The following is a 14,393-nucleotide window of genomic DNA, read 5'->3' on the forward strand; positions in this document are numbered from 1 at the left end:
AAAAAGTGGAGAAAATCATCTTAAAGACTCTTCAAATGATGTAAAATACTTTCTGTGGTACAAACTATAAACAAAATATCAGATCTAGCCCTGTTATTGTTTATGGCATAAACCAGTGGGTTCTCAAATAGACACACATTACAGCCACAAAGTCCTATTTGATCAGATTTAGTCCCTGGGACCCATATGGGAAGATTTTTGTTGTATTGATTTAGTATTGAACTGTATAGCTGTCTAGACTGGAGAGGAGATAAAAGTGGTGAAAGCTGTGACTCGTATGCTTTCTCTGTCTGGGATGATTTCTAGTGAAAAAACAAATAATATGACAAAGTATTCCTTATTTTGCTGGGGACCCCCTGGAAGCTGTTCAATGACCTCTGGAGGTCCCCAAACCCCATTATGAGAACCACAGGCTTAGCCCAGACAGAAAGGCTGCTATGGAGCCTGCTTTATAGTTTACCTGCACCAAGTCTGGCCCGATCTGCTGTCGGCTGTCTGCATTGGGAGTTATAGATGAACTGCATTAAAAGCAAAAGCCATATCACCATTAAGGTAAAATAACATAATAGGCCGATAATAATTAGTAATGTAACAGTTTTCCGTCTGAACAAATTATTTCCTCACAGTTTTGGGCTTTTACGCTTTTTTCCCCCCATTTCACTTTTTCTTGCCCTCAGTAAATAGCCTGAATCACACAATAACATTTTACTCCACTACACCTACACTCTGAAACATGAATGCAGAACAGACAGGAACGTATCGGCACCGTCTCACTCATAAGGGATATTAAATCAATAAAATAATGTTGCCTTTCTCTTATTGTTCCTAACTTCAGCACAGATGCAACTCCTAACAGAAAATAGTAGCCTACTTTATGATTATGCTCCATAACAATAAACGTGGCGATATCTGCGTATGATTAGGCCTAGATTTACTGTGAGCACCTTTACCTTTGAGGCATAACTAAATCAATAATTACCCAATATTTTAAATAGGCTACTATACTAGGCTAGATATTAATTAAAATCTGTAAAATACCCTGTAATAACACCAAAACAAGCACTGGGCCGCTGTGATGTTACTGTCACACAGTTGTTGAAATCAATTATTAATACGCGATGCCGCGCGCTTATTAAATGTGTTTGCTATAGGCAGAGCTGAACATAAACGCAACAACAGCTGAAATAATTAAAACGCCTGAAACGAGGAGGCCGTGAACCCTGCGCCGCCTCTACAGACCACACAGGCTCGTCAGCTCTTCATTCAATAATCCGATCTGATATCAGCTGTATAGGCGACATAACAAACAGCAGTAATATGACCGCGACAGTCAATAAAGCCTACTGTATGATACACACTTGGGTAGAGTCGTACATAGAAAAGGTCAATCATTTCATACTCAGTCTTAAAATCCATTTAATTTTTTAAAGCAAGTGAAAAAAAAATCTGCCCTTTAGTTTCCAATGCAGCCTGACTTGCTGTAGAATTTTCTTTAATATAGCAAATATCTTGAACCAAGGCGGGAAAATCCAGAAAATTATTGAAACAAGTTGCATTGGAAACAAGTGAAATTAGTCCGCCCTCAGGCAGATTTTTTTTTATCATGTTTTATCAGAGAAATAAGATTTTAAGGCTCAGTTTTAGATGAAATGACTTGCTAAGATGGACATTTTAGGCCGAAAGGCTGCATTGGTGAAAATAATACACACGTTGCAACTATGTATTGAAATTAGCAGAAGTGGGACTTAATATTAGCCTTTAAATGAGCAGCATTGCGGTTAAGCATCTGCGTTAGAGCTGCATGATGTAGCGGTAGTGAAAAGATAGATGCGAAACAGATAAAGTTGCAGTATATTGGCTGGTGAGTGAGTGAGAGAGCGACTGAGAAATGTGTGAATGCATCTCCAATAACTAATTATAACAGGCTGTTTGGAGGGAGGGAAGGAAGGAGGGGAGGAAGGAAGGAAAAAATAAAGGGAGCAAGAAAGAAAGAAAGAAAGAAAGAAAGAGAAAGAAAGAAAGAAAGAAATAAGGGACACAAATTAGAAAAGAAGGAAATAAAAGATGGAGGAAAGTAAGAAAGAGTAAGGAAGGAATGAAGGGAGGGAGGAAAAAGGAAAAATAAACCAAAAAACAAACAAACAAATGTGGGACAAAAATGAGGGAAGAAAGAAAGAATAGATGGGGGAAGAAAGAAAGCCTAAGGAATGAAGGGAGGGAGAGAAGAAAGAAAGAAAGAAAGAAAGAAAAAAAAAAGGGGGGGAGAAAAATAGGAAAGAAAGAAATGAAAGGAAAGAAGGGAGGGAGGAAAGAAAGAAAGAGAAAGAAACAAAACAAACAAAGATGGGACAAAAATGAGGGAAGAAAGAAAGAATAGATGGAGGGAAGAAAGAAAGGGGGAGGAAGGAAGGGATGAAGGGAGGGAGGGAAGAAAGAAAGAAAGAAAGATGAAACGAGAGGAAAAACAATAGAGTGAATAGTAGGCTAAAAATAGCTGTCTGACTAACTCTTTAAATCCCTCTTTGTTTGTCTGACAGTGATTAAATGGTAAATCATAATTTGGGTAAACTCTGACCTCCAGACAGTAATAATCATAAAGCATTACAGCCTCCAAACACTATATCAATTATATTAAAAAAAAACAAAAAAAAAACGTTAATTTATACTGTTTCCCCTCACAAGAGCCTGTCCTCATATAACTTCCATCATCTTGAGACTATTGAGATTGTCATTAGAAAGGAAAAGTTTTTGTATCATAATAAACAATCTCACTCCAGCATGATTTCTCTGGAGTATAATCCATATTAGTGTTTTCAAGGCGTACTAATAATTCTCCAAAGAACCCTGTTTAAAAATTAGTAAAATTCTGAAATACATTGTTGAATAATAAGATCATTCTATAGTCAAATACACAAACAACTCTCACTATACTGGGACCTTGTAGCTACACATAGGCTCCCTGTATGACGACTTGTTTTGTCTGCTCCGCCTGACCTTGGGGTGCTGGCCTTTGATTCGGAGCTAGACACAAAGGCACACACACACACACAGACACTCTCTCTCTCTCTCTCTCTCTCTCTCACACACACACACACACGTCATGTCACGGAGTTCACAGCCAGGCTCTATCAAACCTGAACCTGGGGTCACATGAGGCCGAACGGGCCAAATGAACCCCATGGAGGACAGGCTGGTTCCCTCTAAAAACATGATGATATAGGACGACATTGACAGGCAGACATGTTGTTGTCAGATCTCTTCAGTAATTCCACCCATTTTATTTTGGCTCCTCCAGACAGCCTGCTTTCTCTCTGAGTGAACGTGACAGATATGAAATCTTGTAAATGCCCAGAATAGATGAATAGGTGAAACGTTATCCATTATAGTGAAACAACCGGTGTCTGATTATGCTGAAAGAGGAGCAGTGGAGGGAGGCCTGTGTGTGTGTGTGTGTGTGTGTGTGTGTGTGTATATTTGTGTCCCTAAACCATGATTCTCAAATATCAAAATAATAAAAATTTCGAATTTCAAATAATCCCCATAGGTAGGCTAGTCTATGTGGTTAAAGAATTTTAAAGCGTGTTAGTTTGCTCCTTTAAATTTGCCGTGTGAACTTTATATGTCCTTATATATTTTATGTTCTCCTGTATGTATTTTATAAGGATGTTGGAAGGTCTTGTTAACATAATGATTGGTATGTGGTTTCGTTTAAACACATTTAGCTGGAGTCTGCAAGCTGAAAAATAACAACAATAATAATAACACTAGCAAACACGTAATATTTTTAAAAACTTTTTATGAGTTTCTCCCTACAAATTTCAATTAAATTACTCAAAACTTAAGTTAGGAAGCATTACCACTTAATAATAAATTGGTATAATCCCTGGTTGATCATGATGAATAATAACTGAATACTTGTCTCCGAATTATCTCCGAATAGTGCAACAGAAAGTCATGGCGCATCAATGCTTCAAATAGAAAACAGATAAATAAATCTAGTCCAGCAATCTAATGTTTTCTTTTTTTATTTCAGACTACATATCTCTGAACATATTAAAATCTTTGGCTTGGTTGAGTCTGTGAAATGACGTGTTGAAGGAAATATGGCGCAAACATGGAGAGGGACAGAGAGCACAAAACCTAGAGCCAATCAGACACTTACTAAAAAACAATGAGCGACATTATAATATTATATAAAGAAATGATAAAAATCTCCAGCAAGTAGGGATCGTATGAGAGATAGCCTATGTACCCCTTACCTGAAATTAAATATATACAACATGATAACTGTGTGGCTATATAAACTTTAATAACGCTCGATCATTTATATAATTATGTCCATATACTGTTACCATAAACAGAAATCTGTTCTTTTTAAATAGCGTTTCCCCCACTTCCAGTCCAAATGGTATTTTTTAATCTCCAAAAGCCAAAAGAGAGGCAGCGGCCCCCAGTCTGTAAAGAGTCCGGGCCGCTACTCGCTGTCCTCCTTCTCTTCCTGCACGGTGGTCGTTGAATGGTTGTAAAGTCCTTGGGCCATGAGCTGCAGGGCCAGGCCGTTCTTGTAGCCGCTGGCCTTTTTAATTTTCGCCCGCTTATTCTGGAACCAGATTTTAATTTGGGACTCGTTCAGGTTGAGTTCCTGGGCCAGAGACTGTCTCCGCTGCTCCGTTATGTACCGGTTGGCCTGGAACTCCGTTTTCAGTCTCTGCAGCTGCTCGGCCGTGAACGCCGTCCTGGGCCGCTTGTCCTCCTTCTCGTTTTTCTTCTTTTTCAGTTTCCGTGTCCTCGGGCCTGGTGTGGAAACAACAATGGGACGAACACGTAAATGTCAGCAAGTGCTGCACAGCACACACAAATATAGCCTACTACAGGCCTCACAAAGTCCCTGCATCTATTGTGATTTACCACCAAAATTGTAAACTCGCTTAGATCGACTAAACGTCTCACCGATGACTGACAAGATATTATTATTTGGTCAATATGAGAAATTATCAGACGCAGGTCACCGCTTAGAGGAAACATTGTGCCTGAATATTCCCCTGAATGCTCTTTTTTTTATTTATTTTCTTTTTTCAAACTAATTTCTGATTATTTTTGCTTGATCTTTCTATAGATACTACAAAATCAAATTTGGACTGACTTTGGCAAGTGCCACACCCTGCCATACCCAATTAACGCCCATGGGCCTCGTCCCAAACCGCCATCAGCCTTTACAGCCTTTACAGCCTGCACATACATTCAACATGAGGAAATAAGACTATTCAATCTCTCATCGATGAATCCTCACTTTTAGCTAGAAATAACCTGCTAAAATATGAAGATACATCCTACTGCCTGCTAACTAATTGAATGCAAAGGTGACTATTATCCTATCAAGTAGCCTAATTAAGCAATAAATGACGAGGGCTATAGATTATAGTGATTTTACAACAGTTGAGAGGCGTGGTTAGACGGTAACACACTATTGTACCTATTAAAAAAGGACACGAATGTTCAAAGATATTTTATTTTAAATCAATAGCCTAATAATTAAATAATAATGATAATAATAATAATAATTAAATATTATTTTTCCGTCAAGCAACATAGTTCCTGGACGTGCTTGCAAAGCGACACATGATTAGCGTTATGACTGTTGATTAATTAATATTTAAATTAAGTGTTATGAGGTCACAGGTGTGTGTTTATGGGGTATTCTCGAGTAGGCTATGGAAGAACTCAGCCAATCAGAACTGAGGACCGAAGCTATCCGTTTGATAAAACTCAAGTAGGCCTAACACTAGAAATACAAAATGAAAACATCCATGGTCGTCAATTAGGTATGGAAAGGTTTGGGAGCCGCCACAACTTAACCTGATCATTATGATGGGAGGGCAAATTGATCAATACACATTATAATGTTACTATCCATTGTGCCATAACCCAACGTGAGCGTTTATATTCAGGCCCAATTCAGAGTTTAACAGAATTATATACTATCATGCAAATTAGTATACCATAGGAAAATCGAAGTAGGTAGGCTACCATAAGAAAAATCGCCAAAAAATGTATTTAGGAGACATATCTGAAGAAACACACCAGGGAGCATTCAGGACCAGTGTTCCCTCTGAAGCTGTGTGTCTAATTATTTATCACAGTGATCAAATAATAATATAATGTCAGTCATCAGTCATTGCTCCACCTTGTCCCCAGGAATTCAGTTGATAGAAGCAGGTTTGGACGTTATGCTGTACTGGATTCAGGGACTTTGCAGCAGCTTAGTGTTTAGTGAAGGGCCGCCCCTGTAAAAGTCTGATGCATCACATCTGACTCATTACCTCGCCAAAACAAGCAGTAACCCGCTGCCATGGTTCAAATGAAATAAGCTGCTTTTGACCAGAGTCCCACTGCAGATTCACAGCAGCACAAGTCCACATCAACAGAGTGCGCTCTATAAAAAACCTCAATATCCTTTAATACAGACAAGGATGAGTAGGTTTAGCATGTAGCTGGCTGCAGGCATGAGGGAAGATCTGCCCTAAATGCACCAACAAAAGTTCACTAGCAAAAATGTAATGGTAATTTATGCACACTACAGCTAAATGGAGCATTATCGTTAGCGCACAACTCACATTATTTACATATTATTGATATTATCTATACTTTGAGTAGCTATACCGGATGCTTTACGCATAATAAAATATAGCATCTTACTTGCATCGTGTCTATGTAGAGCTGAGTGACATGAGATGGTTGTTCATTTTAACCAGAACTTATTTCACACATGGACAAGTAAAGTGATACTGAAAGAAAGAATAACCCTAAATTTTATATTGTGTCATTAGTTGCTAAAAAAAAAAAACACAAGGAGGCCCTTGACCTTCATGTCCCTCACTTTAAACATCAAACATCAAACACAGTAAAAACCATCATCACCATCATCATCGCAACGCAACCACCAATATAAACAAAAATCAGTTTCAGAAAAGTATTCATCTAGTCTATATTTTTCCCTGAAAATAGGCGACCTCATATAATTTACATCGGTTCGATACAACTTACTATGTTATGAATTTACATCATAAAGATTCAATCTAGTCTAAAAAGATGTTAAACTCCACAGATAGAAAGGTGGTAAAGTGTGTTTTGGTGGGTTTACCCTTCACTACATCCCTGATCACATAAGGAAACGAGAATTCAGTTTTGGGTAAAACAAAATGCATACACAGTTAACATCCTAGCGCTCCTTCGCCTACTGTTAGTCGCTTGTAATGCTGACGATCCAGGAGTCTCGAGGTTAGTAAATATAAATGTGTAGGAACGACCAGGCCTGGGATTAGGACTTCATCTTTGTTCTGTGGTTATGACTTACATAACGATTTAGAAACGCACCCTCGTGTCGCTGTAAATAACAAGCTTACACACTCTTTTAACCCCTCTAATTTTGTCTCAAGACAATTGAACGCCTGCCTTCTCTGGTCTAATTTACTGGCCCACAATCACAAAAGCAGTCGGGATAATTGAAGTCAACACAGGATTTTGAATGAATGAATGAGCTAAGCCAGTAAAACTCAGTCCAAGGCTTTTAAGGGGGTAGAAATTTAAACGAACGTTTACGGAAAATAATTATTGCAACAATTACTGTCATAAAATATTCTTTTTCAAACTGACTCGTTACAATGGCTACTAAATTGCTAATGAAATACTGACCCAATCCATCTGTCCATCATTTTTTCTGACTATGAGGAAGAAACTAGTTTGGCCTAAATAGCAATTTAAAAACAAACGTTCAAAACACTGGGTTCAATGAGGTATACATGCTTAATGTAAACGTTGGATTGCTATATAAACGTCCGTTTCTATATGACAGTCCGTTAAGACCTCAACGAAAAATCACTCTTATAATATTTATGTATAGGGACTTGAAAGTGTCTTGTACACAAAAATGGGTTTATAGTGACCCTAGCGTACCATAAAGCCTTTTTATCTCATATCACTATAATATTCCTGTAATATCCCTATATTGACTTTAAGTTTCTATTTTCTGTTTTCTATAGTAGGGCCTACTTTACTAAAATTATAATTGTTATAAAATGATACCATTTCTGTTCAAAAGTATTTTTTAATGTGATGCATAGACAAGCCAGAAAGAGCAGGACTGAGATTTTGGCTATAATCTGCTATAATATTTTGCCACGCCGAATTATGGTTGTTAACTTTTAATATGTCATATTTAATAACTATTTATTACATGGTTAGTCTTCGATGGCGACTAGAAACAAAATAGGTCTGATTCTAAAAACGAGGTATGCTCTCCCATTCAATAAATGCCCCATACTCTCTTTTCCTATAGCGTTGTGTAAAAATATATAGTCTATATTTCCACAGGGCATGGAAACGACGAAGGCCTAAAATTACACTTATTAGAGAAGTCTTAAGGATACTGGCATGATGGCCGCATTGTACAATAGTGTGATGCCATTGATTCCCTTTGTGCTCACTTGATGCATATGGGCCTATTCTAGAAAGATAAACTACACTACACTGACACACACTGACACTACACAATGGGTCATAACGTGTAGGCCACACTCTGTTAATGTAGGCGTGTGTGTGTGTGTGTGTGTGTGTGTGTGTGTGTGTGTGTGTGTGTGTGTGTGTGTGTGAAATAGTTGCATGTTTTACGTAGGCTTTGGCTGCACTTATCAGTTTTGCTACTTCCCCTTACAATTATGAATAAGGTAGACTGGAGCCTCATGAATATATGACGGGACACAGAGAAATCCTATAACGAAAAATCACTATTATATCACTATAACACTCCCATAATATTCATATGCTGTTTCTGTGATACTGAACAGTGAGTTAACCTGGTATTTTTTTTATTCCCTATGGTATTACTATAATATTACTTATAAGGACTTAGGCCTATATGTTTGCTGTAATATTTGTATAATAACCTTTAAAGTTGGTTTTATAAAACGGATACTGCCGGTCCTTAGTTCTGATTGGCTGAGTCGCGCGCGAACCCGTTGTAAAATAGGCCTATACCTGATAATCGCACACCTGTGACCGCATCACAGTAAATTTAAATATTAGTGCACTAACCGAAAATCACCACTCATACCACTATTTAGGCTATGTGTCGCTTAGCAACCACATTGTTTAGCTACTGTTCATGGACTATACTGCTTCACGGAAGAAAGTAATATTTAAGTAGTTATTGCTGATTTAAAGTTTATTGGGCATTCGTGTTCTTTTTTTTTTTATTACAATAGTGTGTTACCGCCGCTTTATAAAAGCAAGAAGCCATTCGAGGCAGAGGTTTACAGTGATTTTTAGAACAGCCAGGTGTCAGGCACAGCGTGGGGGATTACCATAGTTTACTATAGGGTATATAGACTATAATACCATGGAGAAAAACAGAGAAGTCAACATATTACGCTGTCAACAATGTTTCCCAGCAGCAAACACACCTTCAAACATCCCATGCAGTCTAATTCGGGGACTACTAGCGCCTTACCAGATGAGGGCCGGTCCGAGTACCGTGTACAGTAAACCCAAGCGGGCCATAACAGCGGTTGGGATTCTTTAGCGGGCGGAGATCCTCCATTGCTGCCACTCACAACCACAATTGACGAGGGGCTGTCCGTGTATCTGGTAGTCCCGTTGCCCGCCGGCTCGCCTTGTTTCGACGAGTTCTGCTTCGAGGAAGGCGAGGAAGACGTCGACGAAGAGGAGGAAGGCGAGGAAGAGGTGCTGTCGCTGCTGCAGTTGGAGTCCAGGCAGAGGCTGCCGGCGTGAGGCGGCCTCGTTATCAGCGGGTTGACGTTTTCTCTGCCCGGCGTCTGGCCCCGCTCGCGGCACCCCGACTCCTTTTTACAGCCAAAGTCCGGCCGGAGGATGTTGTCGATGAAAAAGTTCGTGGTTCTGTGCCCCTGCTGAGCGGCCTGGTGGGGCAAAATCATAGGAGGAGACGGGAGGTTTGGCGACAGGGACATGCTCTCCTCCTCGGTCGAGTCCCGGCCGTTGTTTGGGTCCTTTTGCTCTTCCATAGTAATAACGGTGGGACGACGAAAATTCGGCCCGCTTTTCCACACCAAACTCCACTTGTTGCTCACTCTCCCGCCCCCCTCCGGTATCCAAATTAGACGGACAGCATGTAAAACAAGCCTCTTCGCTACAATAAAACGAAGGTGTGATAAATACCTGTGTTACTTTGGAATATCATCTACACCGTCGACATGTTGTCTCCTAATAGCCTTCCAAGACCTGGCACGAGCGAACAGCTCCACATTACCGGTGTCCCTGCCTCTCCCCGATGCAGCATAATGTGTGTGTGTACGCTCTTTCTAAACTCTCCTAAAACCGTTATCTCCCCCCGCACTGACTTGTGTGTGTTTTTTTTTCTCTCTTACACCCAACCGGAAGCACGTGTGCGCGTACACACGTGCAGCGGACCAATCAGGAGTGGCGATCGTCCCTGTCAGAAGTGACGACATCCAATCAGGGTTTAAGACTGTCTGCACGCGCGCGCGCGCATAAACACGTAGTGGATGGATTTTATACGCCGCAAGCACGAACCCAACACACACACAGACACACACACACACGGAGCAAAACAAAAACAACAGCGACACAGCCAATGGGATAAATGCTGTATAAAATAATAGCAAACGTGATGGTATTAAAGTTCATTTGTCATTTAAATACACATCCATAAATCGAGTGTTGGGATTAATAAGCTTTTTTTTTTCCTTCTACAGATCACTTAGACATCGAAAGAGGCCATAATGGAGGTCACCTCATAAGAATTCAAATATTGTCTATTTAGCCAAGGCACTAACCGCCTGTATGACTGGGCCAGTTGTTTGTCTCTCAGTGTAATGTAGACATCTTTCACAGGCTTGACTCATCATAGTATTAAAACATCCTGCGGCTTCTGCTGGGCATGCCTTTTATTTGTTGACAGGGCAGCGCGGAGAGGACGGGTAATTAGCCTAGAATAGTAAAATAAAGGTGATAAGACTGCCATTTTAAAGAAAGAAAGAAAGAAAGAAAGAAAGAAAGACAGAAAGAAAGAAAGAAAACATTGCGAATCAAAAGTCATTGATTAGGCCTGTATCTCACAACACTCTATAATTCCCAAAGTTAAAAATATGTGAAATATTTGATAGCAAATCCAATGCAATTGGCATTTTCTTTTTACAGATTTCCAGACGCATCTATAACGCGGCCTGTGTGAAGCAGCTAGGCTTTGGTACCATCTGTTAGGCCTATTTATAATGTAGACATTCAGTTATGGGACAATATCTTTCCATGCCCTCACAACATTTTACATGCGCATAAACTGATATTGAAAATGTCAGGGGGCAAAATGAAGTTTATAGACACACATCTCGGCCTACAAACTGACAGTATACACTTATTATAGGCTAGTAATAATAACCGTATTAGCTAACTTTTTTTAATATCCGCAGAATAAGAATAAAATGACATCGAGCTCTAATTGGTGATTTGAAAGAATAATATTAATAATGATAATAATAACACCGTGAAAGTAGGGACGGGTTGATGCTGAGCACACGTGCGTTGAAATCTTTATCCCACAGGCCGGAGTGGGAAGCCATGGCTACTTAATTAAATTCCAATTAGGACAGTATCAATATGCTGTTTAGCCGAGGCGCCATTGTGGGTAAATGAGCACTCAGTCTGCTCTTATCTGGCCCGCAAAGAGAGGCTCCTTGAGAGGGGCTGCAAAAGATAATTTATAGCTTTTAATTAGTCTTCATTCCGCCCGATCAGCCCGGTGCTCATCACCGGGAGAGGGGGGAATAAAACCCGAGTCAAAAGCGCTGTCACCGGGCCCTGGCAGGGCCCTTAATCAAAGTGAAGCAGGGGCCGCGCTACAAGCCACGTAATTTCCAAGGTGCTGATAAAGCTTGTTGAATAATAGCGGGGGCCCTCGGAGACACCATTTACAGAAATGACTTTATTGACGGCTTAACGTTGGTAATTCATTTTACCTTTCATGTGTTGGGACCCGGATTTGTCGCCGTAATAGGATGATAAATGCACTGACGGATTGCAGCCCCTGTTTTTATTGAGTAGCCTATATAGGTGCCGGGGTACCTAGGCTGCAGCAGGTGCGCGCGCGCGTGCAGCACGCGCACACACACACACACACACACACACACACACACACACACACACACACACACACACACTTCACTAGTCTTCACAAAAGCTGATGCTCTGCTCTGTCTGAATGTAAAGGCATGACGGTGTGTTCAGGTTCCATACCTGAGTCGAGAAAATCAAGTTTCCACGTTTTTTGTACTCGGATTCACTGGGCTTGTGTTTTCTTCCAGACTGTATTACAATAATACACTAACACCAATTGCAGGAAATGTACAGTAATGGTCACTTACCCCAAGACCATGAGTATTTTTCTGCATTTTTCTTATTATTTCTTAATCTTTCTGCTCCTCATAGTAGTTTTCTTTACATTTCTTCACTCCCAATTTCGTTCTAGTCGTCTCTCCTCATCCCGGCTTGATATTCCACATTTTGCTCGAACATGCCGGCCGTGTATCATGGCCAAATTACAGGCCTAAAGAAAGAGGAGGCTGTATTTTACAGTTATCGCTGGAACCGCGTTCAAACCTGGCAGCACTCTTGCACTAACACCAAGTTGTTTGCTTCGCGTTATCTTCGGGAATGTTTTGGAAGACAAACTTGCTCCAAAATTGCCCGTAAAGAGAATTTAATTCATAAGGAAACAACCCTAACGAAAAAACACTATATTCCTATAATATTCCTATAGGGACTTTAAGTGCATGTGGTACTCTATAATGAGTTTATAGTGACTTTATTGTACTTAATGGTGTTTTTCACCTCCTATGGTCTCACTGTAATATTTCAATGGGAACCTATCTGTGATATTTGTACTATTATAGGGTTCCTGTTCTTTCTCGTAAAGGAAAAAACGCAGACTGTCACCCAGTTGCTCATTACATTTTAAATGATCCTGATACTAAGCTACAGACTGTTATAGAGGCATAAAGGCATGATGTAGAGACATGAGGTTCACAGTGTCAGAATCATCTGCTGTAAAACAGAAACAAACAAGTTATTAAATTCACTGAGAGAGGTTAAATAGAGGCATCACATGTCTTAAAAATCCAATTTTTACCAAGATGAGTTGGTTTAATTTCAGTCTAAATCTATTTAAGCGGGTTTAAAACACAAACAGCATTTTAACCATGCACATTTTCGTTAGGCCTATTTAGCCAATTGTAAAGAGAATACATGTGATTTGTTTGATTTGGTTTTAATGGCGTCCTCTGTCTTCAAATAATAAATATTCGACACGGTTTTTCTTTTCTTTTCAACAGTAAATAGGGCTGCGCTGGTAATGAACCATAACCTCCACAACACAGAAAATCCCTGCATCTTATTTCATTGGCATGGAACCTAGACATGAACCGCAAAAGTGAAATTCTGGGAGTCATTTAGGATCCTTTAAAAATAAAAATGAAATGCATATGATTATTACATATTGATATGTCATTTTCTGTACTTCGATGTTTAATCAGTAAGTCGTTAATGATCAATTGGCAATTTTTTTTTTTTACTATGAGGCTGTTTTTTGGCTCCCAGAATTTCACTTTTATGGATCATATTTAGGTATCCTGCCTAGAAAATAAGATGCAGGGCTTCTCTGTGTGGTGGATGGTATGGATTTATTATACCCATTTTGTTTCAGGTGAATCTAGTCTGTTTGTACAAACTAAAAAAATTGTTAGATGGGTTAAAATCCATAGGCCACTGTGTAGAAACCAAAGAGTTGTCATGGAAGACAGAGGCAATAGTTTCTGTCGCTCCTGTGTAGAGTTGTATGGTTGTGCTGCCACCTAGTGGAAGAAGAGGGGAACTAGAGTCTGTTTCATTTTTTAGATAATTCAGGAGAATCCATCTCAGACTGCTGACATACATGTACTGTCTTTTCCTCCCAGTCAAGGCAGGTTTCTACTCTACATAGGAGTATTACAGTTAAATAGCATAAGAGATAGTTACATCCGACCTTGCTTATTAGTAAAATAACAGTAGCCTAATTTAACAGTGTGGTGAGTAGTTTTTGTTTTGCTGAACATTCAGTTGTTTGAGTAAAAGATTTCTGTGGCTCAGTGGTTCCCAAACTGGCAACCAGGAACCTTAATGAGTCTTTTAGGAGGTTGCAAGGGATCCACAGCAAAATGAGGATTAGTCTCTTATTGCATTCACTTGAAGTTAGCACAATGAGAGAATGTATAATAATGATGACTAGTCTGATCAGAGGTTTCACTCTCTCACTCTCTCTCTCCCACCTGCAATAGAGACAACCAAAATCCTCTCAGATGGAGCTCCTG

At 39.7% G+C, this 14,393-nt stretch overlaps 1 protein-coding gene across 1 annotated transcript; it reads right to left on the minus strand.

Annotated features, from left to right (window-relative positions):
* Positions 1–4,474: 4,474 nt before the first annotated feature.
* On the minus strand, positions 4,475–10,037 carry en1b (engrailed homeobox 1b). Its single transcript, XM_071517906.1, has 2 exons — positions 9,506–10,037; positions 4,475–4,794 (listed from the first exon to the last, which is right to left on the minus strand). Exons 1-2 carry the CDS (start codon positions 10,035–10,037, stop codon positions 4,475–4,477), a joined length of 852 nt encoding a protein of 283 aa, XP_071374007.1.
* Between the last annotated feature and the right edge of the window lie 4,356 nt (positions 10,038–14,393).

Source organism: Centroberyx affinis, unplaced genomic scaffold (genome assembly GCF_046629955.1).
Source record: "Centroberyx affinis isolate AG114_WGS23_722 - 3 ecotype Tasmania unplaced genomic scaffold, CSIRO-AGI_Caff_v1 ptg000538l_1, whole genome shotgun sequence".
Taxonomy (NCBI): Eukaryota; Metazoa; Chordata; class Actinopteri; order Beryciformes; family Berycidae; genus Centroberyx; species Centroberyx affinis.